At 39.4% G+C, this 25361-nt stretch overlaps 1 protein-coding gene across 1 annotated transcript; it reads left to right on the top strand.

Annotated features, from left to right (window-relative positions):
- On the top strand, positions 1 to 24861 carry usp47 (ubiquitin specific peptidase 47). Its single transcript, XM_077563508.1, has 28 exons — positions 1 to 272; positions 6966 to 7160; positions 8216 to 8338; positions 9449 to 9602; positions 9686 to 9782; positions 10594 to 10739; positions 10832 to 10911; positions 11982 to 12131; positions 12239 to 12334; positions 12438 to 12590; positions 12758 to 12910; positions 14093 to 14224; positions 14326 to 14402; positions 14516 to 14571; positions 15758 to 15870; positions 15979 to 16080; positions 16146 to 16353; positions 16721 to 16836; positions 17601 to 17720; positions 17858 to 18677; positions 20065 to 20240; positions 20317 to 20397; positions 20490 to 20605; positions 20672 to 20790; positions 22192 to 22322; positions 22420 to 22467; positions 22563 to 22693; positions 23781 to 24861. The coding sequence occupies exons 1-28, from the start codon at positions 228 to 230 to the stop codon at positions 23953 to 23955; spliced, it is 4113 nt and encodes a 1370-aa protein (XP_077419634.1). The 5' UTR covers positions 1 to 227; the 3' UTR covers positions 23956 to 24861.
- Positions 24862 to 25361: the final 500 nt, after the last annotated feature.

Genomic DNA, 25361 nt, shown 5'->3' with positions numbered 1-25361 from the left:
GAGTACAACGGCCATTTTTCTCAACAACACTTCTGCTGCTTTGGGGAGTGGAAAGGCGCTTCATACCACTTTGATAAGCCTACAACAAGTTTGGACAAGTGTGACTAGGCTCTACAGACTTCGTAAAAGTCAAAACAAGAGGACGCGAACCATGCTGCAGCTGACGCGTGCAAAGTTATTTCGCTGACATCCTTATCCGGGTTTGGCTTGTCTAAAGTGTCGCACAAATGGAAATGGTGCCTAGCGAGGAGAACCAGTTCGTTTCCAAAGAGGTGAGTCGATCCGATCCAAGACCAAACACCTTGCACAATTAAGCTGTCATCCTTACTTTACGTCTAGAATGCAAAAATAAATGCGTGGGATGTCAACACTTTAGGTGTTAAAAAAAAAGAAGCTTGGCTGTTGTTTAGAGGCTAACTTAGCTGCTAGCCTCTAAACATGACTTGGACGGCCTATCGTGCCTAACTAACATTGACGTTAGCGACACTACATTAACGACAAAATGAGCTCTTGTAAATCAACTGGAGCGTTAGTGTCAATTCAATGCCTAACATGCGAATTGAACCGTGTAATAGCAGCGACTTTTGGAGATGACACGATATTTTCAAATACTATTTAGTCATTTTACTAGTTGCGGCGGCTTGCTGGCTAGCATGCCGTCTGCTAAATCCAAACATTGGCAACATTCTCTACTTTGCTAATCTATTATTAGATACGGTCAATCTAAATGAAATAAGTGCAAATCTGTACTTCAGAATCCGTTTTTCTTATGTTGCGGCTTGTGTCAAATGTAGAAGACAATTTCTTTCGGGCAAATTAACACCAGTAAAATATGAAACGTCATCTTTATGCATTTTGCTTAATCGGGCGATCCTGTAGGTTTAGTCAATGGTGATCTGTCCCTCCAGAGGTGGGATTGAATAGCATACTGTTAGTTTTGAATAATTTGACTCAAGTAAAACTAAAAAGTAGTCCTCCATATAATTACACGAGAAACAGAAGAACAACAGTCTATAGCTTAAAAAGAAGAAGCTATATTTAGGAGACAGTATTAGCAGTCTTAGTAAGTGCTGTGTGTTTTTTAAATCAGAGCGTGAATGTCAAATACACTAATACAAAATGTGCAACTTCCGATTTTGAAGCCCAACAATCACTTTAGGGCAATGCATAATTTGTCTTGACCGGCAACTCTCCTGCTATAGCTATTTGGGAAGGGCTCTGATTGGACAATCTAAGGACCAAGCACTGGACATGGTTCCCCTAGTAACTTCACCCACTTCTGTCTTTTCACAAAATTTTTATTTTCTTTTGCCACCTAAGACTAGTGATGGCAAAATCAAAACTGTTTTGGTACGTGCTGGAACCCAAGCGGAATTTGGGATTCGAATCGCGTTCCTAAATCTGTCTCAGAATCAGGATGTCACGTGACAGTTGCCTTTTGCGTACGCCTCCAAACGTCACATTGTTTCAGCAAGGACCTTTTCTAAAATTAAATAAAATCCGACCATTGCACTATATTTAAATGTCTTAAATCTGTAATAAATCCAACCTAAGTATACTTCGTATGTAAAGTTGCCCTGCATGATAAAATGTTAACATCTTCTTGAACGCTTTGAACGTGGCGGTTGATTTAATGGTAACGCACCCGCACAATTCGTTGAGAAAAAGGTCCGTTATCCAGGTAACCCAGGTTCAATTCTCAAAGTGTCATGTTTTTGCAGGTCATTCTTTTTCCTCTCTAATACTTTCTGTCAAAACTTGATGCCCTGTCGCAACAAAAAAAAAGCCATTGAAATGTAGTTTTTGATTAAATGTGATAGCACTGGGGGTTTCATCAAAGCATTTAAGTCATTTTGAAAGGCCAAATTAAAAACAAACCAAGTATCAGCAGCAAAAAGATCAGGATTAGAAAACGTGACCCCGCTCTTTCAGACTGACCGCCTTAACTCATTTGCTCCCAAAAACGTATAGATGTGTTCTATTTTAAATGTTTTAAGTGTCCTAAAGACATATTTATACACCTTTTAAAAACTTTTTAAAACTTCTTAGGCTTTGATGCAGCCTCTCAACGGCAAAGAACAGTTGAAGAAATGGTAGTTATTACACAAACGACCAGCAGGTGGCAGCATAGCAAAAGAGATCAACCAGGGCCCATCTTGAAAAAAAGCTCGTTACTCACATTTCTAAATAGATTTGTGAATAATGATGAAACTTAGCTATATTCTAATGCTAATTGCTGCAAAACAGCATTTAGCAACAATTAGTTTTTTTCCTAATGAAAGAAGAGTCTCTAATATTTCTTTTGGTAGGTTCCATGTTTTATAGCAATAGAACACAATATTCTGTGGGCCTTGCAAATTCAGTCAAAATCCAGTAAAACAGCCGGGAGTGAAGGGGGTTGCTCCTGTGAAAATGGCTGGGAGTGAATGAGTTAATAACCAATGCCATTATGCCCTGGGATCGTGCACATTCACTGGCTGAGAATTTGCGCTTGTACAGTAGTTCTCGCAGGTTTCACGGCAAAATGGTGCTAGGTGGTGAGTTGTTGGTCATGGCAAAATATCCACTTCAATCACTTTTACCACAGCAATAATGAATTACAGTCATCGCTCGCCATAGTGTAGTTCACATTTTGCAGTGCAGTACAGTTACTCCATTACAAGTCTCCGTAAACACCATTAGCTAATTGAATATAGCTTACCACTGCTAGTTAGAACAAATTGTAATCCGTAATAGTTTCAAGGTTGTTTGGATTGAGGGAGGATGGAAAACAAACAACAGCGATAACAAAATACGGACGAAAAATACTTTTGACACACCTGGTTGCCTCGACTGACATCTTACTGCGCATCGGAGTGGCTTAAGCTGCATTTAAACTTCTCTGACAAGTACAATTGATTTAAAAAAAAAATTGTAACAGAGTGAATGTAGCTGGTTACTAGTTAGTGGTCTTCCTGCAGAAAGGAGGAAGTGGATGCCCTCAGCACCAAAGGACTTCCTGCCTCCACCTCCTCCTCTGCGCATGTATTCACGTTTAGAAGGGGGAACAAAAGGCGGTACTAAACTCACAAAGATGAAAAAAAATGCATCTGGTGTGGGTGTGGATGTAGCATTTCAATTGCAGCAAATCGTAAAGTGCTAATGTGATAACTTATACAATTTTTCCAACAATTGGCATTTGTACATCAATGCCTTTAGTTGGCAATCTAAAAAAAAAGATCACCCGCAGACTCAGCTCGTGTTTTGAAATTTTCTCCAATGTTACAGAACAAACTGGCAGTAACTGTATTGTAATATATGTTTGTGCATTTCCTGCACTGTCATTCTAAATGTTGCACTGTTTTTGCATACTAAGGGGATGGAAATTTGGATAGAATGTTTAAAAAAAAATTAGATTCATCAATTGACAGATTAATCAATTATTAAAGTAATCATATCATTAGTGAGCAGCTCTTAAAAAAAAAAAAAAGTTCAGCTCACGCAATTAGTAAATTAACCATTCTAATTATCAAAACATTCTAAATTGAAACCGCTAATGAAATGTTTAACATTATGGCAGCAAACCAGTTGGCGGTTAGTAAAAAGCTAATCTAGCATTTCCTATCCTTACTGGGGGCTCCTTCTTATCAACCGGCCCACAGATGTGACTCAAATGCACAATACAGAAGATACAAATCAAAGTCCTTTGTTGATGATCAATACCTGCTCTGGTTGAGAGTCCTATCAAGACAACAGTAATGGGAACAAACACGGGAAGTCGAAACCAACCAACCAAAATAAGTACTGTAGGGCTGCCTGAACGAATTAGAAAAATCACTTAGGGCTACTACCACTGTAGTTAGCTAAACAAGGTATGGCAATATTTAATTTGATGATTTGTGTGTTTGTTTGTTTTTTTATCTTAGCCCAATTTAGAAACATGATATCTGTGTGTTGCTCTTAAGTAGCAGTAGCATGATGTTATGGCAAATAGAACACGACCAGACAATTTCAATGTCATGTAACTACCCGGCTCACCCTGTGTTGACATTTTCACTTTCACTTTGGGGGTTCTTTCATTGCCATCGTTAGATATTTTAGTGTTCAGTTACTTCCTGTTAACATTGCCAAAAGTCAAATAGAATATGTCCATGCAATAGAATGCTTCTGCTGTTTTAACATTTTGCTGCAATTTATCAATTTGCCTTTATTGCTGTCTGCTAATATTATCTTTACTACCTTTTAAATGAGGTATAGCTATAATAAAAACAAAATTAAAGTTGTGCTGCGTCGCTGAGTGTTTGTCTGTGTGTGTGTGTGTGTGTGTGTGTGTGTGTGTGTGTGTGTGTGTAATGTTACCCAGTGATTATATCCATGGTAAAAATAACCTTTAATCTCATAATACACTCGTGTGTTGTTGTCAGCTGCAGCTCCTTTATAGAACATGACGCTCGCATTTTGCTACGATTACAATACGCAAATCATGAAAAGCATGAATGTCACTCCCATTACTGCTTTAACAAACCACTATTGTTTTTCAAGCACAAGTCTGGTATGCACCAATCGGATTTCACATGATTTGTTTATATAAGTCTCTGTCCCATATTATTAGGGTATGTTTTGGAGTTGCAGGCAGAGTCTTTTTGATGAGATGAAGAGGATTTCCCAGGTAGCAGTGTCTTGCAATTGTGTGCAGTGCAGTGAGCTTAGCATGTTGGTAGCTAGCTGCATGTGGTCGCATGAGGACCGTACAGTTTTCAATTAGGACTTAGAGATTTACGTACATTAAAAGACCAATTCTATAGTTGTAGTATACTACGACTGGTTTTCGAGACAATATTACTTATAAAATATAATTAAATGTAGGCAAATGTTTTGAGACAGTAGGACTGAAATGATTAACCAAAGTACTCTAATAAGTTAATTACAAAAAAAAGTTAAAGAAAAATCTATGCCTTGATGCTTTGCAGTTTTCCCACACAAACTAGTCTTTTTTTTTTGTTTGGTTTATTGAATATATAAACATAAACACATAACAAGTATAAAATACAAGTTGAAGTAAAAAAAAAAATAGGAAAAAAGAGAAGAATTCGTCAATAATATCACAGTTTTTGTTGAGCTGTAAGTACTGATATCTATTGTCCAAATAACTTTTCATCCATTTACACTATATGCTAAACCTCTGATGCCATAGCTCTCTAATTTATTCATTGAAATAGAATGATCAATTGTATCAACTGCTTTTTTTAGATCTATAAAAATCTCAACAGTATTTTTTGACTATCTATGTTGGTAGATATTGCTTCTACGAGTTCCATGACTGCCATTGAAGTGGTCCTTTTTCTTTAAACCCATATTGATTTTCGCTTAAAAGCCAATGTTTCTCAATAAAATTGTCCAGTCTGTATAAAAATAATTTTTCTACAATTTTGTGAACTTTGGCAGCAGGGATATTGGTCTATAATTAGTGAATATATGTTTTTCTTCATTTGTATGAATAGAAATGACTTTTGCTATTTTCATTTTTTAATGGAAATATACCGGCTTTAAATGACAAATTACTTATACCGGTAAATGCGAAAGGTTGCACAACATATTCGCTCATTTGGCAAAAAGTTTTGAGATCTGGGTAACATTACACACATAATTAAATTTGGACAAAAGTTTTGAGACATACCACCATGCACCCTTGGAACTAGAACAGTGATCGAGTCAGCATAGATGAGCTTTTTGCACGTCACCTGTCAGTTGTAATTTACCGTATTTACAATGTTTCCTGCATAAGTAGGTGCATAGTGGTCTCTACATTCCACCCATGTGTGCCATCTTCATCCGACTGTGTGAGCAAACAGTATGCTGTACGAGTGTTGTGCCATGTGCATCATGATGACATCACTTCCTTGCTTGACTACGCTAGTCTAAGATGAAGAGGGCTGGTACTGATAGCCAAACTATTTCTCCCACTTTTTAAACAAAGCTTCACATTTGCATATTGCCCAGTTAGGAAATGTAAACAGAATGGATTATGTGAAGTTTTCAAATGGTGACATTTTTGTACCTCTGCCAAATGGATTTTGACACCCTTGGTGTATGTGCGCGAGCACGTGTGTTTCCTGTTCTCTCGAGTTCCTTGGTTAATTAGTTTCCAGTAAACTTAGTGAATCCGGCTGCAAAAGGCCAATGAAAAATATTTTCAATTTTTCATGCTGTATCTAACCAGGGGCGTCAAACTCATTTTTGTCACGTGCCACTTTGTAGTTGTGGCTTTCCTCAGAGGTCCGTTATGGCACTGGAACCAAATAAATGTTTCATCATCTCATTGGTATTACTTCTTATGCACAACAAATGGATGAATTACTGGTTTTGAAATAAGCAGGCAAGGATAATTTACTTATTTGTTGAAGTTACTGTAAAATGGGTAACAAAAATATAGTTATTTATTATACATGACAATTTGTAATTTTGGTACAAATTTTAGCCCGGGTCGCGCTCTTTGGGTTAAATGTAACCCAAGATTAAAAATGACTTCTGTCATTTTTCATCTACCAGGAAGTTCTGATTTCTTTTTTTCACTGTGTCTTCATCATTCATCATGATTTAATGTAATCTAGATTTACAAGTAGAGTCTGGTTCTTGAAACATGACATGATAAACAATATTTTAAACCTTCAGAAAACATCAGCAACCTCAAATAACAAGCAAACAGAGAGTGGAAAAAAAAAGCTCTGTCCTCTCTGTGCCAAGGACTCATTTGAATCTGGCTGAAAAACCTGCTGCATGTTTTTCAAAAATGTCACTCAACTTGTATTAAGTAGGTTTGATCTGTAACACGGCATGCCGGGAGGGAGTCTTCTGACTCATGTTGAACAAGCTTTGCGCAATCAATGAAGTTCAAACTTTTGCCATCATTTAACAGACTAAACACAGGAAGTGACATAGGGGCCAAGCAGTCATGATGACTGTCTTCCCATCGTCTTGTATTTCAGATCCAAAAAGCCGCTGAGGAGCCCCGGGTGCTGTGTATAATCCAGGACATCACCTGCGCCAAGACTGTCAACGAGAGGTTGACCTTCAACCTGCCAGCATCCACCGCCCTGTCCAAACTCTATGAAGATGTTGCACACAAAGCGGGATATGTCAACGGCTCCTTTGAACTCGCCTGGGGAAACACACAAGACATGGTTGGAAAATTCTACTAACTACACACGATAAAAACTTATTCATTTGTGGTACAGGTCCAATGTTTAAAATGTTCTGTACAGTTTACATAGTTTCATCACATATTTTTCCTTTAGGCTGTGCTCTATCTGAACTTTGGTTAGGCTGATAGTAGTGCAGTGTTTGAAACTCACGCATTGTCTAACGGTTTGATTAAGTAGTGGATTTGGACATACCATTGTTCACGTGTACAAAGTAAACATAGTGTAAAAGTTTTTGCCAAATGTGATTGCTCGTATTTGCTGATGTTGAATAATATAGAGGGGAGGGGCAGCATGTGCTCTTTTGTGTACATACTGGCCCCTTTTTCTTAAAGAAGCCCAAGCTAATCCTGCTGCTGACCCAGGCCAAAGCCTAGGTTGTGTGCCTGTTGTTATCTCATTGAGTAGGTCAGCTAAGATTAAGCTATGGCGTGTTTCCACTCTCTGCTTGCTCATCATTAGCATCGCTAACAGGAAGAAAGCTACAAGCTGTTTTACTTAATTTATATACTGTACACATTAATGCTGAGCATTATCCAAAAATAATTTCAGTGGGAATTTTTTTTGTTTCATTTGGGTTTACAAAGGTCCTGACTCCCAACATACAGTTCGGGGTTATAAACAGCATGTATTGATTTCATTTGTGCATTGACATTATAATGTCATCACGCAGCACAGGAAGACATGCTCACTGACTTCAGTACGAATATTTTTTATATCAAAGTCTTGGGCAATCATCCGTTAGTATTCAAGGTGCAAGCTATTGTTGGTTATATAAGAGCAGCTGCTTGCTGCTGTGATATGCTGCACATGTGATCCAATAGTCGACTAATCCTGACATCTCAACTAGTCGACTACCGAAATAATTGTTTGTGGCAGGTCTACTCACCTTTTGGCATTTACATGACTAACAACTTTTATGGAATAAGACAAATTTAAACTAAACAGAAGATCTCCTTCATTGGAAAGTAAAAAAAAAAAAAAAATACTGTAAGACTAAAATCTGATTAATTTTCTCCTTTTGTACATCTATCTAGACACCCCTAGAGCACAGCGGAGAGGTGTCGCTTCTGGATTCTGGATTTGAGCCTGGTGGTAAGAGGAATTTTCTTCAGCTAACCGACAAAGATGGAGAACAACCACAGGTTGCTTCGGTTTCGGTAAGTTGTGCACAGATATTTAAATGAAATGCTTTTCTTCAGTTTGCTAGTGAGTGTCATACTAGGTTCTGACCGAACACAATCACGTCATCTTGCGTGTTTTTGTTCACAGGGTATCTATTAGGGGTGTGTTTAAAAAATCGATTCTCATAAGAACCACGATCCTCATTTGGTACAATTCAGAATTGATTTTAAATGTCCCAAAAATCGATTATATTTAAAATATTTTATACTGTCTTGTCTTTGTCTGTGTGTGCCTTTATTTGGAGCGCTGTTCATGTTGTACCCGGTTTGGCCACTGAGGGGCAGTGTGGTTCCACACGGTCTAATACACTGTTAAGTTGTAGCCACATTAGAGAGGAGAAGGAAAAGTCACGATTAAGTTATTCCAATAAAAGTTTGTTTTCAGCGTGAAGCCGTTCTTTTGAGTGCTAAAAGTGCCGCGAGTAGCGCACTAATTAGCATTAGCGAGTCAGACTGAAATAGATCATTACTACGAATCGAATTGTGAGACATTCAAAGATTCCCACCCCTAGTATCTATACTGGTGTTGCTTCGAGGCGAGAAGAGGAGGGGCTACTCCTTTTCCTCCAATAGAGGGGAAAAAATGTTTTGCCAGATTTGCTTCATTTCAACCCTGCTCCATTCGTGCTTGGTCACGGAAAAATGAGCGAAGGAGCAAAATGTTTGCTTCATCCACACCTCCTGGCACGCAACCCCGCCTGACTGAATGAACGGCATTGACTATAAATGGAAACGCACCGCCAGAAACGCTCAGCTCACATTCGGTCTGACCGCAGCACAAAGGTTAGACTCAGGAACAATGGAAATTTGCCATGTGGCCTCATGAGTCTCGAATGACTCTATTCTAGTGTGATGGGTACATCAGGTAAGACGAGAGGTGAACAACGTAATGCAACCATCGTGCCTAGTGTTTATGGTACAAACCTGTGGGGCTAATGTTATGATCAATGTTTGCGTCAGTGCATCAGGTTCACGTTAAAATGTTCCAAGTTTGGCAGTATGTTTATAGGATAACTCACATGAGATTGTGTTTTTATTTACTACAAAAACTTTCCATTTTCTTTTACTGTATGTCCATGCATTCAGGAGGAGTCCGGAGCAGCAGATAGCAGTGGATTGGATGATAGCTCCCAGGAGCGATTCATTGGGCCCCTGCCCAGAGACGGCACCATTGGCTGCAGCGGTGATTGCAGCAGCCCCTCTTACTCTTACACCTCCATTCTCAACAAATCTGAGACGGGTGAGGCGTTGTCACCCGTAAAATGGGTGATGTTTTTGTACAATCTCAGCTATCTTCTTAGTTTGCTCTCTCCATCACGCTAGGTTACGTGGGTTTGGTCAACCAAGCAATGACCTGCTATTTGAACAGTCTTCTACAAACACTGTTCATGACCCCGGAGTTCAGAAATGCGCTGTACAAGTAAGTCAAGACGGTTCCACTTTGACCCACAATAGGTGAAAAGCCGTAATATAAAGAGGTTGTATTTTTTTTTTTTATAATTGAACTTACTAGCACAAACTTTTTAAACACATTGTACACATATTTGAACACAAAAAAGCATAACATATAGATAATAATCTACACATTGACTTTGTGACTTTAGGAGGTGGGGTCTCTTAACTCATTCACTCCCAGCCACTTTTACTGAAGCAACCCCCTTCGCTCATGGCTGTTTTACTGCAAGGCGCACAGAATATTGTGTTTTATTGCTATAAAGACATGGAACCTACCAAAAGAAAGATGAGAGTCTCTTCTTTCATCAGGAAAAATATATATTAGAAATATTAATATAATTTTTATTAATTAATTAAAAAAATATTAATTTAATTATCTGTTTCTGTTTTGCAGCAATTAGCATTAGAATGAATAGAAAAGAATAAGCTAAGTTTCATCATTATTCACAAATCTGTTTAAAAACTGGAGAAAAGAGCCTTTTTGCAACATGGCCCTGGTTGAGTGCTTATACTCTGCCTACATTTGTTTTTGTAATAACTACCATTGCTTTAAGCGTTCTCTTCAGTCAGAGGCTGTATCAAAGCCTTCTGTGTGCTCTAGCAGAAAAAAAAGCCATAAATATGTTTTTGGGACTACGGCAATATTTAAAATGGAGCGTGTTTATATATTTTTGGGAGCAAATGAGTTAAGAAGGCTTGAATTACTATTATAGCTGTGGAATACTGTATTCAAAAGCCATATGTAGAGTTTGCTTTTGCAATTGTTGCCTATTCAGCTGGGAGTTTGAGGACTCAGAAGAGGACCCAGTCACGAGCATTCCCTACCAGTTGCAAAGACTGTTCATTCTTCTCCAGACAAGTAAGAAACGTGCCATAGAGACCACCGATGTGACGCGAAGTTTTGGATGGGACAGTAGTGAAGGTGAATGTTTCATACTCCATGGCTGGAATGATTTTGTTTGAGGAGGAAACATCACTTGTCAGGGTATTAATCTTTTTTTATTTGTATCCCAGCTTGGCAACAACATGATGTGCAAGAACTTTGCAGGGTCATGTTTGATGCCCTGGAGCAAAAGTGGAAGCAAACAGAACAGGTGGGAGAAAGCACAAACATAAAATCAGCCCCACGTCACTACAAAACAAAAGGATTTTTGTGAGAAAAGGGAAATTACCAGTAGGGTTTACCACAATTTTTTTTAAGATTACCGACGGCAAGATTGCACACACACTTAGGTCTGTGTCTGTGCAGACCACATGGCTGCGCATGAGACAAATAAGCTTGTGATTGCCTATCATTAAACATAATTCCACTTACTTAATAAATATCCTGTGGGAGATTTGTTTATATTTTCCACAAGCCATTCCTCTGTCCGTGTTGAGATGAAATATGAAGATGTTCTGTATGGTCTAGTTTGAAAGTAATTATACAGTAAACTCTTGTAAAGTCATCCTAGCCAAATGTCAGTCAGAAGCTTTAAAAATTGTAAATAACAGAATATGTACAAAAAGTTGTCTGAAGAATTCAGACCTCAGCCAGTACTTATTACTTAGAATTTTAATAGCTAAAAAGAGGTTTATTGTAATACCGAATGAATACATGATCTTGTGGCGGAATGTGCATTTTCGATCAAATCCAGTTGAAACTCATTGCTGCTTCTGTTCTCACCCTGCAGTCAATGCAGATTTAGAATGAGACATAGATAGATACTCACACAAGAAATATGACTTTACAGTATGTGTGCTCATCAATGTTTGGATTCTGTTGAAAGTTACATGGAATACTGTACATCATAACAATTTAGGCTTGGATGGTGGTGCTTTTTTTTTTTTTGCCTGACAGGCAAACCAGAGATATTACCACCTCTTACTGTGATAGGAGTTTAAATTGAATTTAGACATTCAGTGTGGTTAAAGAATCTTTCCAAAATTGGCACCTCAGTGAAAACAAAAATGGCATGCTGACATGTCACAACAGTACAGGCTTCATGGAAATGTCAAAAAGCTGCCTCTGTATGACTGTTCCTGTCATGGGCCAAACAAATGGCGTTAAGAATATGTGAAATGTCAGTGGCTTTTCATCATGACTGTCTCTTCAATTTTTATGCGATTTGGATTTTTACCATGAATCATGTCAATGAAGGCCTGGCTGCATTCCTCTCTTCAGGCTGACTTGATCAACCAGCTGTACCAGGGGAAGTTGAAGGATTACGTCCGCTGTCTGGAGTGTGGCTATGAGAGCTGGAGGATTGATACTTACTTGGATATCCCTCTTGTAATAAGACCCTTTGGGGCCAGTCAGGCATATGGCACTGTGGTACGTTTTCCTCTACATTCATTTATTTTTTCTCATTTCATATAACGGTGTCACGGGAGTGCTAATTAGAATACAATTTAAACCTGAATTGAATTTTGGTGCTGCAGGAGGAGGCATTGCAGGCGTTCATCCAGCCGGAAACTCTAGATGGGCCCAACCAGTACTTCTGCGAACGCTGCAAAAAGAAATGTGATGCCCGGAAGGTGAGCTCACTATGAATGAGTTTGCACAATCTGTATGCAGAATGTAGAGGAGGCTTTCTGAGAATTGAGTTATTCCTCAAATCCACCTCTTTCGTTACAACAGGGTTTGAGGTTTCTGCATTTTCCCTACCTGCTGACGTTGCAGCTGAAGCGATTTGATTTTGACTATACCACTATGCATCGCATCAAGCTCAATGACAGCATGACTTTCCCTGAGGAACTTGACATGAGTCCATTCATTGATGTGGAGGATGAGGTGAGAGCAGTAGTGGTAGGAACGTGTAAGCTGAGGATTTACAGGCCGTAACCTACATTTTAACAAGTGCAGATTTTTCATGTCAATCTTCAGTATAGTTGCGCGCATGTCCGTTTTTCCATAACAAAAATCCTTTCTATTGTGTTTTGTTTAAATGGCATCTGCAGAAGTCCCCTCAGACTGAAAGCTGTACTGACAGTGGAGCAGAAAATGAAGGCAGTTGCCACAGTGACCAGCTGAGCAATGATTTCTCCACTGATGATTGTGTGGATGAGGGCATTTGCCTGGACAGCAGTGGAGAGAGAGTCTTGAAGCCAAAGGTATTTGCTTCACAGATTTCAATTGTTGTAGGAAATGTACGGTCAGTGCAATTTAATTAAAATTTTCATTTGAAACTTTTTGCCTTTAACCAATTAAATTTGCATTAGGGATGCACTGATACCACTTTTTCAAAAAAGAACATCGCGGCAAAGCTGAAGTAATATAGTTATTTTCTTGCCGAGTAGAAAGAAAATGTTGGCGTATTCAGACTGAGTCGGGCTTTCTGTATATGTTGCTGTGCCATTTGTGTTCAAATATTAGTTATTTAAAGGGGAAGTCAAAGACATTCTTCACAGTAATACAGTACATTCTATGTAGCCCCGCTAGTTTAAAAAACATATTCAAATCAATATTTTGTTTGTAGAATTTGAATGAAGCAGCAAAATCCACCGCGTTTTTATCCATCTCAGGGGCGGACATTTTGCTTCTTGTTGTTGACTGAAAATGACATCACGTTGCCTTAGGGCTCAGCTTACAAATGCCACATGTCCAAACTTCAAAAACAGGTGAGCTGTGAGTGGTTGCTACCAGCCCAGAGCAACTGTGATGTCGTTTTTAGTCGACAGCAGGTAGCAAAACGGCTGTCCCCTGAGATGGATAAAAGTGTGGGGATTTTGCTGCTTAATTCATATTGCACACATGTAATATTAATCAGAATGCCGTGACACAATTGAGAAGATCAAGAAAAATGTCAATTTTCGCTTTAAAGGTTTATACTGTGACATCGGCGCCATTTTTTTTTAGCCAGTTGTTAGTGTTTTGCATTGTGTTAGCATTAAGATAGCAGAGTAAGCAATGTGATTTCTTTAAGATACAAGTGTAATTCTTTTATTAGTTAGTTTTACAGTAAACTTTAACTGGGAGTGTCAATATGCAGCTTGAAGCAAGCACACGTTGAAACTGCACACCATGCGATCAGGGAGGACAAAATAGTTTAGTTTAGTATATGATGGCAAATGCTGGTAGTAGCAGGTGTTGCTGCATTTTTAACATATCATATCAGTATTTATCATTACACTAATTTTATCCCTGAGGGATAACTACATAGTGGGATGTTTTTAATAGCTCCACAAAAGTAAAAAGCAAGAATGATTTCTTTACCTTTTTCATACTTTGTTTATGCTGTCATTATTGCTTGTTGCTTTAGTCTGAGCAAAAAAAAATTCCAACAATTTTGTCAGAGTTTGCCGAGCTTTGAGCTGTTCTCCGTCATGGTCCATTCGGGAAGTGCCGCAGGCGGGCACTACTACGCCTGCATCAAATCCTTCTCTGATGGCCAGTGGTACAGTTTCAATGATCAGCATGTAAGCAAGGTCAGTATCAACCACTGTCCCCAGTATTAAGACGAGAACTTTATTATCAAAAGTATCTCCTGTTTGATGTGTTTTCTTTTCTTTTTCTTTTTTTTTGATAGATCACCCAGGAGGACATCAGAAAGACCTATGGGGGGTCCTCAGGGACTAGAGGATATTATTCCAGTGCCTTTGCCAGGTTGATGTTGTAGATTGTCTTTACTTGACAGTTATTTTTAACCTTCTGAAGACCTATACATTAACTGAATATGATTTTCTTGTTAATGTGTATGTTTTTTTCCCCTCCAACAGCTCCACAAATGCTTATATGCTGATTTATAGATTGAAAGATCCCTCAAGGAATGCAAGTAAGAAATCTATACATTTATAAACACTAATTTGTGTTACCAGTGGAATGACTGTAGCTTTTTCTTGACCCACTGTTGATCATTTCCATGCAAAGCAACTGTATCAATGATTTGTAAGGAACCCTCCCTAGCTGTTATAGGCGCATTCAATAACAAGGCTTGAAGCAAAGTTAAATGCTACGTATATCATTAAATGAGATGTCATAGGAAAGCAATTAGAGCTGAATGATTAATATCACAATGTGATTAAAAAATAAAGGTAAATAAATACCAGATAATGAATACAACGGTGATAAAATGATTGCGTTATTGTAATGTATGCAATTGTCTGACTATTGCGAAAGAGTAGCACATCTGACAGGCTCAACTTGTTACACAACTCATTATGATCCCATACACGAGAGACTAGTGTGTCAGGTAAAAGGCGAAATGCAAACTTGTTTCAAGCTAAATCATATGGTGGAGTCTACAGGCAGGCTATCAAAGTGAAAGTGAACTAAGAAGTCCACTGAGAAAAGCACTCATTATTCAGTCCATATGAAAAGAAAAGAAAACAGCAAATAACTGATTTAGTTACTTCTACACTTTCACAAGAGCACTGAGGTAAGGTGGCTGTAGAATGTGTCTGGTAGACGGGCACGTGTGACAAACTGATTTGTACGTGGCGCAACATATTTGCTGTGGACATATGATAGCGCCACTGGGGCATATCAAAAGATTGAAACATTACTCAGCTTCTCAAGCATGCGTACCGGTAATAGATTTCATTTCAGAAAAAAAATGTATCCGTAAAGTACCGGTATATTAGCTTAAAATGTAGCTGTCATGTTGAACGTTTAAAATACAATTGTATTTGTTTAAAGTCATGCTACTATTTTGTCAATAAACCATTGTGTTGTAAAGAACAAACCAGGATAAACACTACAAATATTTTTTTTAATCATAATTAAATCAGAGCCACAAAAAAATAAAAATCATAAGTAGATTTTCCCTACTTGTTAAAACCTGGAATTATTGTTTTAACTATTCTTTTTCTGACACTTGAGACTTAGTTTCTAAACTCTTGAATGAAGCTTCCAGCCTACAACTTGTAGCACTTGTCTTAAATGCATTAACTGAAATACAGTGTTTGTGTACTGTCTCCATTGCCTTTGAATCAATACTATACATGTCTCCTGTCTGGAAGAGTATTTAGCTGTGGATGACTTCCCAGAGCACATAAAGAGTTTGGTTCAGAAGGAGAAAGAGTCTGAAGAGCAGGAGAAGAGACAAAGAGAGATCGAGCGCAACACTTGCAAGGTAAACAAATGGATCCACTGGCTTGATTCAATATCTGCTGTGGGTATCAATCCAGTGATGCACTGCTTCTGCATTTGTTTTATCGATCGCTCTTATTCATTACTTTAGATCAAGCTTTTCTGCATGCACCCTTCCAAGATGATGGTGGAGAGCAAGCTGGAAGTGCACAAGGACAAAACTCTTCTGGAAGCAACAGAAATGGCCTACAAGGTTTGTTTGTTTACAGTCGTTCAACTGGACAAAGGTGGTCAACTTTGTCACGTACTGTATTTCAGCTGATGGAGCTGGAGGAAACGGTCCCCTTGGACTGCTGTCGCTTGGTGAAGTATGATGAGTTTCACGAGTACCTCGAGCGCTCCTACGAGGGCGAGGAGGATACACCCATGGGCCTTCTGCTCGGAGGAGTCAAGTCCTCTTACATGTTCGACTTGCTGCTGGAGACCCGCCGGCCAGAGCAAGCATTCCTGCCTTACAAACCTGGAGGTGAGGAGCCTGCTACACTTTAAATTGTACAAGTTTTACCCCAAAACTTCCTGGTTGCATTTCCCGATTGTTGCTCAGTCCTTACCCACTTTTATAGAGGATAAGAACAACAATAACAAAATAATTGTTTAAAAATGGCCCCTGGAAACATATGCACTGATTTTTAAACATAACTACAATGCGCTACTTAATTTTCTTTTGTTCTGAATTGATATTCACTTCCACGTGACACTGTTTCAAACAACTTTGACATACCGCGAAAAGTTTATTGCACAGAATAAATGACCATGGCGAAGTATGTAATGAGAATTGCATTTCCTTGTCACATGTTTCTATGTGTGGATGTGGTGCTTTCCCCCCCCCACAGAGGTTATGGTGAAGGTTCATGCTGTGGATCTGAGAACCGAAACCATCGCCCCTCCCATCAGTGTTCGGGCTTACCTGAATCAGACCATCACTGAATTCAAGCAGCTTATTGCACAGGTTCACAAGTCACTTTTCCCTCTCTGACTATTACTTCTGTCCGTTCTCAAATCAAAGATTCTCGTCTGGGGCTGAAATGATTAACTAGAGTAATTCGATCACCCAAAAAATTGTACACTATATGGTAAAATTAGTTGGTGTAAAGGTAGCGAGCCAAATAAAAAGAGTGCATAGTAGGATATGCAAAGTTTGGGATGATTTCACATTTAAAAAGAAGATAAAGTGCATTTTGTCTACTGAAATACTGACTGCATCACTAAAACACAAGATATCGCTGTAAGCTAATTTAATATAGCTTACCACTGCTAATTCAAATGAATTGAGAGCAAGTTGTCAAAAATCGATAACAGCTTCCAGTGCACTTTAGATAGCTGTTTTCAACAAATAGTAACAAAATAAACACATAAGCACATGCATTTAACATGCAGACTGACATAGCCAGTTAACAGCCAGCGGATAACCTGAGTTCACAACAGTGAATTCTACACGCTCACAGGCCAGGCCCCACCTTTTTAAAGTTACACACACACACACTCAAATTCACAAATATTTATAGTGTAAAACATGAGGATGTACAATAATACCTGCACATCACATGCACATTTTGCTGTTTAATGATGCTGTTTTTTTAATTCAAATAATCAATTGGATAATGGGTAGAATGGTTGATTTTATAAATGTTCAATAGGTGCAGCCGTAGTCATTTGTTCCCTTACACCAACCGGTTTCTGCGAGTTACATACTTCATCTGTGCTTGCCTTCAGGCTACAGGGCTATCAGCAGAAACAATGCGTGTGGTTCTGGAGCGCTGCTACAATGACCTGCGGCTACTGTATGTTCCAAACAAGACACTGAAAGCCGAAGGTTTCTTCAGGAGTAACAAGGTCTGGATTTGCATTTTAATTATGGCTTATAAGATAATTTCATGTCATGTATTTTTGTTTGTTTGGTTTGAAAAAGGAATCTTAACACCTGTAAACATTGATTCCCTCCCTGTCTTCTACATTTTGTGTTCTATTAGATTTTTGTGGAAAGTTCCGAGTCAACCGATCATCAGGTCGCGTTCACTGACTCGCTGCTGTGGAAGCTTTTAGATCGCCACGGAAATACAATTCGACTGCTGGTCTTGCTCCCTGAACAGTCCCCTGGCACTTTGGCCTGCAGAACTATTTGCCAAAAGGTTGGCAGTGACTCAGATGTGCCCTTTGAAGGGTCAAAAGGCAACAGGAAATCAGTCGAGGCTATCCTTGAGGAGAGCACCGAAAAGTTAAAGAACTTGTCTCTGCTGCAGCAGCAGCAGCAGCAGCAGCAGCAGCAGGGATCCAGCACCAGCGACAGCCAGAAAAGCTCCGACGCCAGCGACTTTGAACATATCGAATCCCCGAGCCAAGAGGCGGACTCAAACTCACCCTGTGTGGCCGCAGACAATAGAGATCTAGAAAACCGGCTCGGGGGCACGACTGTGTGCAGGGGCAGTGCCTCATCTGAGCCAGAAAACCACTTTGCCTGCGAGGAGCGCTCAGACTCTGAGGTAAACAATGACCGCAGCACCAGTTCAGTGGACAGCGACATCCTGAGCTCCAGTCACAGTAGTGACACGCTGTGCAATGCCGACAGTGGTCCCATCCAGCTGGCCAATGGCTTAGACTCACACAGCATCACTAGTAGCCGTCGCTCCAAAGCTCACGAGGGCAAGAAAGAGACCTGGGACACTGCGGAGGAAGACTCTGGGACCGACAGCGAGTATGATGACAATGGGAAGATGAAATCGGAAGCACATTACTTGTACTTCAGGACAGAACCTTGTTCCCAGGATGACTCTGCCTGCAATTCACAAAAATGTATGAACTTTCTATTCACAATGTAACTCAATGAATCTATTGTTTCTTATTTCTTCTCTATAGTAAAGCTACAACTACAGTGTTGCTCCTCAGGTGATGGGGACGAGGTGGCAAAGCTTATACTTTACTATAAATGAAGCGCCTTAATTTACTTCAACATAGTTCTTTGGCACCAAGATGCCCCTGAAGAAATACATGAAGCACAAACATCTATGTTATGCCAAGTACTCCTCTTTGATTTGATTCCATTTAGTTGATTAGAGCCTGTGTAATGTTGATGCCCAGTTGCTCATTCAGTCTGTGCATGCTTCATTGATAGGGCCACAGTTATTGTAAATGTGGAAAAAAAAGTTTGGTGCTTTATCTGATGTCATGAGGACAAAATGGTAGTTCAGGATGATCCTTTCTGTTTTATCTGTAGCCCTGTCGATTTGACACTGTTGAATTGTTTTGCTATCTTTATACCCCAGCAGTCATAAGTGAAGGCAACAATCTCAAAAGAAAGGAACTCAATTCCTATTGTGCCCTCTTACTGGAATGAGCTACATTACCTATAAGATGACATGAAAGACTGTTCAAACACTATACATAATAATATTTCCACGTGTGAGCAGACATATGGTACACCAAAGGTCACTGCACACTAAATTTTCTTCAGTTTTTTGTCTCAGATATTATTCAGATGTAGGTGAGGACTTCATCATTTGACAGCTTGGGTTTTGCAGTTTTTGTAAGCGCATCATTGGCTTGCCCTTGGTTACTTAATTGAGATTGGAGCAACGCTGCAAAATTGCCACCTGGCAAGAATTAGCTGCAGTTGAGGAGTGTGTCAGAAATGTCGATGTTACGGCTATATCGCGGAAGAGAGAGGTCCACTCAACCTAGTAACATTGCACACCAAACATCCATATTCCACTTTGACAACCTGATTGGTAAAGCTTCATCACTCTACAAAGAGCTGGATCAAACTTATGTTGATGCTCAGACTTTCCTTCACTTCGCCTCCTCGGGAAAGTTCAGTGTTTTCATCAGTGGTGGGAGTAACAAAGCTTCCACTGTGTTGTTTGTCAAGAGAAATTTGAGATATTTAGCTATGGATAGCGTAAATTGTACTCCACTTTGGTGCTTCTCCAATTTGCTCTGTGCAGTTAGGTATAGAAAAACCTTTTGCCAGGCAGCAATTTTGCATCACTGCTTCATTGTCAGTTGGTGAGCCAGTTATGCTTAAAAACACTGCCACGCCTAAACTGTCAAATACTGATGGCCTTGCGTCTGCCTGAATGATACCTGAAATGGAAAAAAAACAACAACCACCTGAACACCACCTGTGTTTTGGCGATAAAAATAGCTCTGCCAGCATTGAATTGCTTCCTGTTCTGTTCCTCAGGTTTAGTGGTTCACGTGGACAAGAGGATAACGTTGGCAGCATTCAAACACAATCTGGAGCCTTACGTCGGCGTCGCTTCGACCCAATTTAAAGTGTTTCGGGTTTACGCCAACAACCAGGAGTTTGAAAGCGTACGGCTCAACGAAACACTATCGTCATTCTCTGACGACAACAAGGTCAGGGTCCATTTTCAACATTGATTGCACTCTGTTACATTTGAGTTAGCACATTGAATGTCATTACATCCCGCAGATAACCATTCGGCTTGGGAGAGCCCTGAAAAAGGGTGAATACCGAGTAAAAGTGTATCAACTGCTAGTAAATGAACAAGAGGTGAGAGGGAGAGCTAAAAAAAAAAAAATAATAAAAAAGCTCCGGTTGCAAGTGAGGTGAGCTAATTGTTGTCTTTCCCGTGTGCTGTGTAGCCCTGCAAATTTCTAGTGGACACGGTGTTTGCAAAGGGCATGACTGTCAGACAGTCCAAGGAGGAGCTGCTTCCTCTCTTGAGAGAGCAGTGCAAGCTTGACCTCAGCATTGACCGGTAAGCCCACACATGAATGAGGAGATGTTGCATGCACACCAAACAAATGTATTGTTTCATGCGCAGGGTACGTCTCAGGAAAAAGACATGGAAGAATCCAGGCACGGTATTTCTGGACTACCATGTTTATGAAGAAGACATCAGCATCTCTTCCAACTGGGAGGTTTTCTTGGAAATCCTCAAAGGTAATTATTTCAGTAATAAATACAACTGATCTCTACTGGGCTTTGTGGCAAACCGCTCTTTCTTTGACAATTGCCCCATGTTTTTGTGGTTCAATTAAAAAAACGAATCTAATTCAGTATGTGTATGTGGAGCTTCAAAACTTGATACGCGGTCACAGTTTGTCCATTAAATGTTTAGTGTTCAATCAAATAGTGTGCTAGCGAAGAGCTGCCAAATGTAATTTTTTCCAGGACAGTTCATTTGAGTCACGCTCGGCCGAATCGTTCGACATTTTGCCGTCAATGGAACAGGATGGGCAAAGTATGGCTCATGGGTCACGTACGGCCCTCTCTGGTTTTAAATCTGGCCCTTAAGTCCTTTAACAATTGTTGCATTTATTGTGGCCCCCTTAATTCAACTTAACTAAAACACATTTAATGTTTTTACAACAGATTTAGTCATTAAATTTTTTTTTTTTTTTATTTCAATAATGTATTTGTGAAATAAACAATTTGACATACTGAATCAAAATTTACAAATTATATATTGTGTTAAATAATTGCCTGTTGATTTTGAGTTGATCATAATGTAAAAATGAGAATGGTTTATTTTATTTTATTATTTAATTAAATTATTTTTTACATTAGGAAAATGTTTATCCTCATCTACAAATGACCTAGCCCTTATATAGTACTGAATGTACAATAATAATAAAAAAAATCATCACGGCCCTTGAGCATAAAAGTTTGCCCACCCGTGAAAGAGAAGGAGCAAAGCCAGCAGAATTACCCAAAAAACATGAATAAATTACAAGTTACAGGTAGTAACTAATCAGTTCATAGACACTATCCTTCAACACAATACTTTGAAGAGTATTCCAGTATTGTGAATGATTGCACCACAATGCTGTGTTAGTTGTGCCCACTTTATGCCAGTTCAACCTGGGACAATGTCTGCACTCTTAATGATTATTTTAGCTACATTTTAGTTATATGCATAACATGGTTAAAACTGCGACTACCGTTCGGGCAAGGCAAGTTTATTTATTTCTATAGCACATTTCATACACAGGGCAACTCAATGCTTTACACAAGGAAAGATGCCACCTATAAACACAGCAGTTAACATTAAGAGCAAAGCAGAGAAAACAAACGTAGGTTACAAAAAGAACATACATTGACAATGTTAAAACATAAGACAGCAAATTTGAAAAAAACATTTAGAGTAAAAAAATGTTCTAAAATAATTAAAAGGAAAAAAAGATGAAAAATGTTTAAAAGACCTTCATCAAAGGTAGAGGGAAAAAGGTTTTGTAGACCCTGATGATGAACTCCAAAGCTAATGTGACTAATTGAAACTCAAGCTTGCACCCAAGTGCTGTTTGCTTTGCTGCCTGAAGTATCTTTTGACCACTTCTTCAGAACACGAGAAGATGAAGTCCATGTCGCAGCTGGCCATCCTGACCCGGAGGTGGAACCCGTCCACCATGAAGCTGGGATCCTTCCAGGAAGTGATTCTGGAGAGCAGTAATGTTGAGGAACTCAAGGAGAAGGTATTGTCTGCCCTGCTGCTAAATTCAGTTGATTGTGGTGAAACAACTACTTTTAAGTTGAGAGTCTAACATAGCTTTTTCTTCTTTGTCATTGTAGCTCAGTGAAATTAGTGGTATCCATCTTGAAAATTTGGAGTTTGCAAAGGTTTGTGAGATGCTTCCTCCTAAATCCATAACTTTTTTTTTTTCCCGGTTAGTCTTTTTAATCTTACCGAGGGTCCTTGTATGTGCTATGTGCAGGGTCGAGGAACGTTTCCCTGCGACATTTCTGTGCTGGAGATCCATCAGGATTTGGACTGGAACCCCAAGGTGTCGGCGTTAAACATGTGGCCCCTGTACATCTGTGATGATGGGGCCGTGGTCTTTTACAGGTAGGAGCTCTCATAACCCGTGTGATCAAGAAAAGCACAAGCGTATTGGATCTTTTTTTTTCTCTACTATACGGATATGTTTTCAAGCTCAACCATCAGTGTACACTTTTAATGAGATATTTTATGTCCGGTCCTCAAGAGCCCCTATCATGCATGTTTTAGATGTTTCCCTCATCCAGTACACCTGATTCAAATCGATTGTTATCAGGCTTCTGCAGAGCCTGCTGATGAGCTGACCTTTTGAATCAGTTGTGGTGGAGGAGGGAAACATCTAATACATGCAGGATAAGGGGCCCTCGAGGACAGGAGTTGGTCACCCCTGTCAATCACTGTATTATCAACAAACAAAATAATAATGTTAAAAGTTAAGCTTTAGATGAATACTAATTTAATTAATTTTAATACTCTAATTACAGGAACAGGTTGCAGTTTGATGCAAATTATTTTCTTGAGTACTTGCTAGCTCTGTTAGCTGCTATGCTAACTCCTGACGGACAAACTTTGCTGCTTTTCTCTCTCCTATCTCGACTATCCTCTCGTTAGCTGAACTGCTTATAGTTAGTGGGTTGGGTGTATGTTAAGATACAAAACTTCTATTCTATTCTAAATAAAGCAAAATGTTAACAATTACGAGGCAGAACCGTTCAACAAAATTGTTCCAAGAAAAACGGATTAAAAGCTTATTTTTAATATGTAAGATGGTCATTTAGGAATCACTAGGGATGTTAGACACTTTTTTCAAACCACTAGTAGCCTACTTCTGACACAAAATTTCTCCGCCCCAAAAATGACAGATCATTTTAAAGAAAGACCAATACATCCCAATATAGCATTTTTCCTTAAAATTACATGAAATGAATATCAATTTTCTGTTTTTCTAATTTTGAGTTCCTGATTGTGAAACAGCCACAAGAGGGCTGTCACGAGTACTGATCCCTTGAAATAAGGCCCGGTATCGGAGCTCGCCCATCCCTAATTTTCTCTCAGGATAATTTAGCATTTTCTGCATGGATTATTTTGAATATCATTTTCCTCCCATTCGAGCATGACTTGCATGTGAGACCATCATTACTATGTTTGCGTGCAGGGATAGCACAGAGGAGCCAATGGAGCTATCAGAAGATGAGCGCAATGAACTCATGAAGAAGGAAAGCAGTCGCCTCCTCAAGACTGGACATCGGGTCAGCTACTCTCCACGGAAAGAGAAAGCCCTCAAGATCTACTTAGACGGGGGTCCGGCTAAGGATCCAGGGCAGGACTGAGTCTGGCAAGCCTTCCTTGTGCGTCATTCGGATCTTCTGGATACTCTCTCTGGGACTCGGTGTGGGTAAGCGGACCGAAAAAGACTTAAACGTCAAGCGGCGGCGTGAGGTAGAAATGCTCTCACCCTCCGCTCTTGAGCCGGGAGCCCCATTGTGCACTGTTAGTTTGTGTTGTACTGTAAAGTTTAAAGGGAATTTGAAAAAATGATTCCTGACAGAAAATGAATCAAGCACTGTTTAGACAAATGGGTGTTAAGCTCTGGAGATGTTCAAGGTTTGAACGGGTTCATGTCTCATCAGTCAGTCTCCCTCTACTTGTTCGGGTTACGTAGTCACAGCTCTGCTTTATTATCTTCCTTCCTTTGAATTCTGTCAAAGCGAGCACCAAAAATGAATCTTCTCGCAGATGCAAGCTTCCACTTCTCACGGCATCTGAATACCTGCTCTGCATTTCGTCCGACTATGTTCTCCACTTGAGTTAATCAAGTCAAGATGATCATCATGACAACTGTCTTGTTTTTGTAAATTGTTTCCCTCTGATTATGATCATTCTTTTCAACACCTCCCTGTTGTCTTTATTAACATTTAGTGGATTTCTTTCTGTCTTGCTTATCCGTTGTGTGCAACATACTGAGAGAAGATGGGAGCTCCCTCGTTGGGGGTTTTCGGCCGAGAGCGTGAGGTGGAGTTTGCGCTGAAACACACTGCTGCTTGATAGATGGACACCAGAAGCTCGAGAAAGTTCGCCAGGCCAACTTTGTTTCGGCCTGCCCAGCTGTTCACTGTAGAAATGCCAATTTCTGATGTTCTTTTTTTCCCTCTGTTGTTTTTCTTTTGAGATTCAAATCCTGTGTGAAAATAGTTTGAGATGATTTTAGAATTTAATTAAAATGCTTTATTTCATAACCTCAGTTTTTGTTTTTCAAAATATGAAGACTTTTGACTTTGTCGGGTCTGCCACACACCGAGCGACCCGGACGAATGTGACTAGTGGTTTGGCTGCGATTCAAAAATTTGAATCGCTGATATAAAAAAAAAAAAAAAGTGCTCCAATATCACATCGTCGCATGAGCTTTCACAACCAAAGTGTGTCCGTATCTTTACCTGAACTCTCATTAGGGTTTATTTCTGTTTGCTTTAAAATAATGTGTAAAAACAGCTTCCTGTTCCAGGATTCTTAAAAAAGACCTTCATTTAGAGCTCACCACAATTAAAATTAGCATTTAAACTATTTCAAAAGCTAACTTACCAAGCTCTATTACCAAAAAGCCCATTGAGAGTCTGTCCCATTTATAAAACCTTGCAATCAGACCTAGACTAGCAACTATGCATTGTTCCATAAAGCAATATGTAATTTTATCCCGTCTAAAATTAAATATTAAACTCAGGTAATTTATTCCAGAGCA

This window comes from Vanacampus margaritifer, chromosome 4, assembly GCF_051991255.1.
Source record: "Vanacampus margaritifer isolate UIUO_Vmar chromosome 4, RoL_Vmar_1.0, whole genome shotgun sequence".
Lineage (NCBI taxonomy): Eukaryota > Metazoa > Chordata > Actinopteri > Syngnathiformes > Syngnathidae > Vanacampus > Vanacampus margaritifer.
This window is presented reverse-complemented; position numbering and strand designations above follow the sequence as displayed.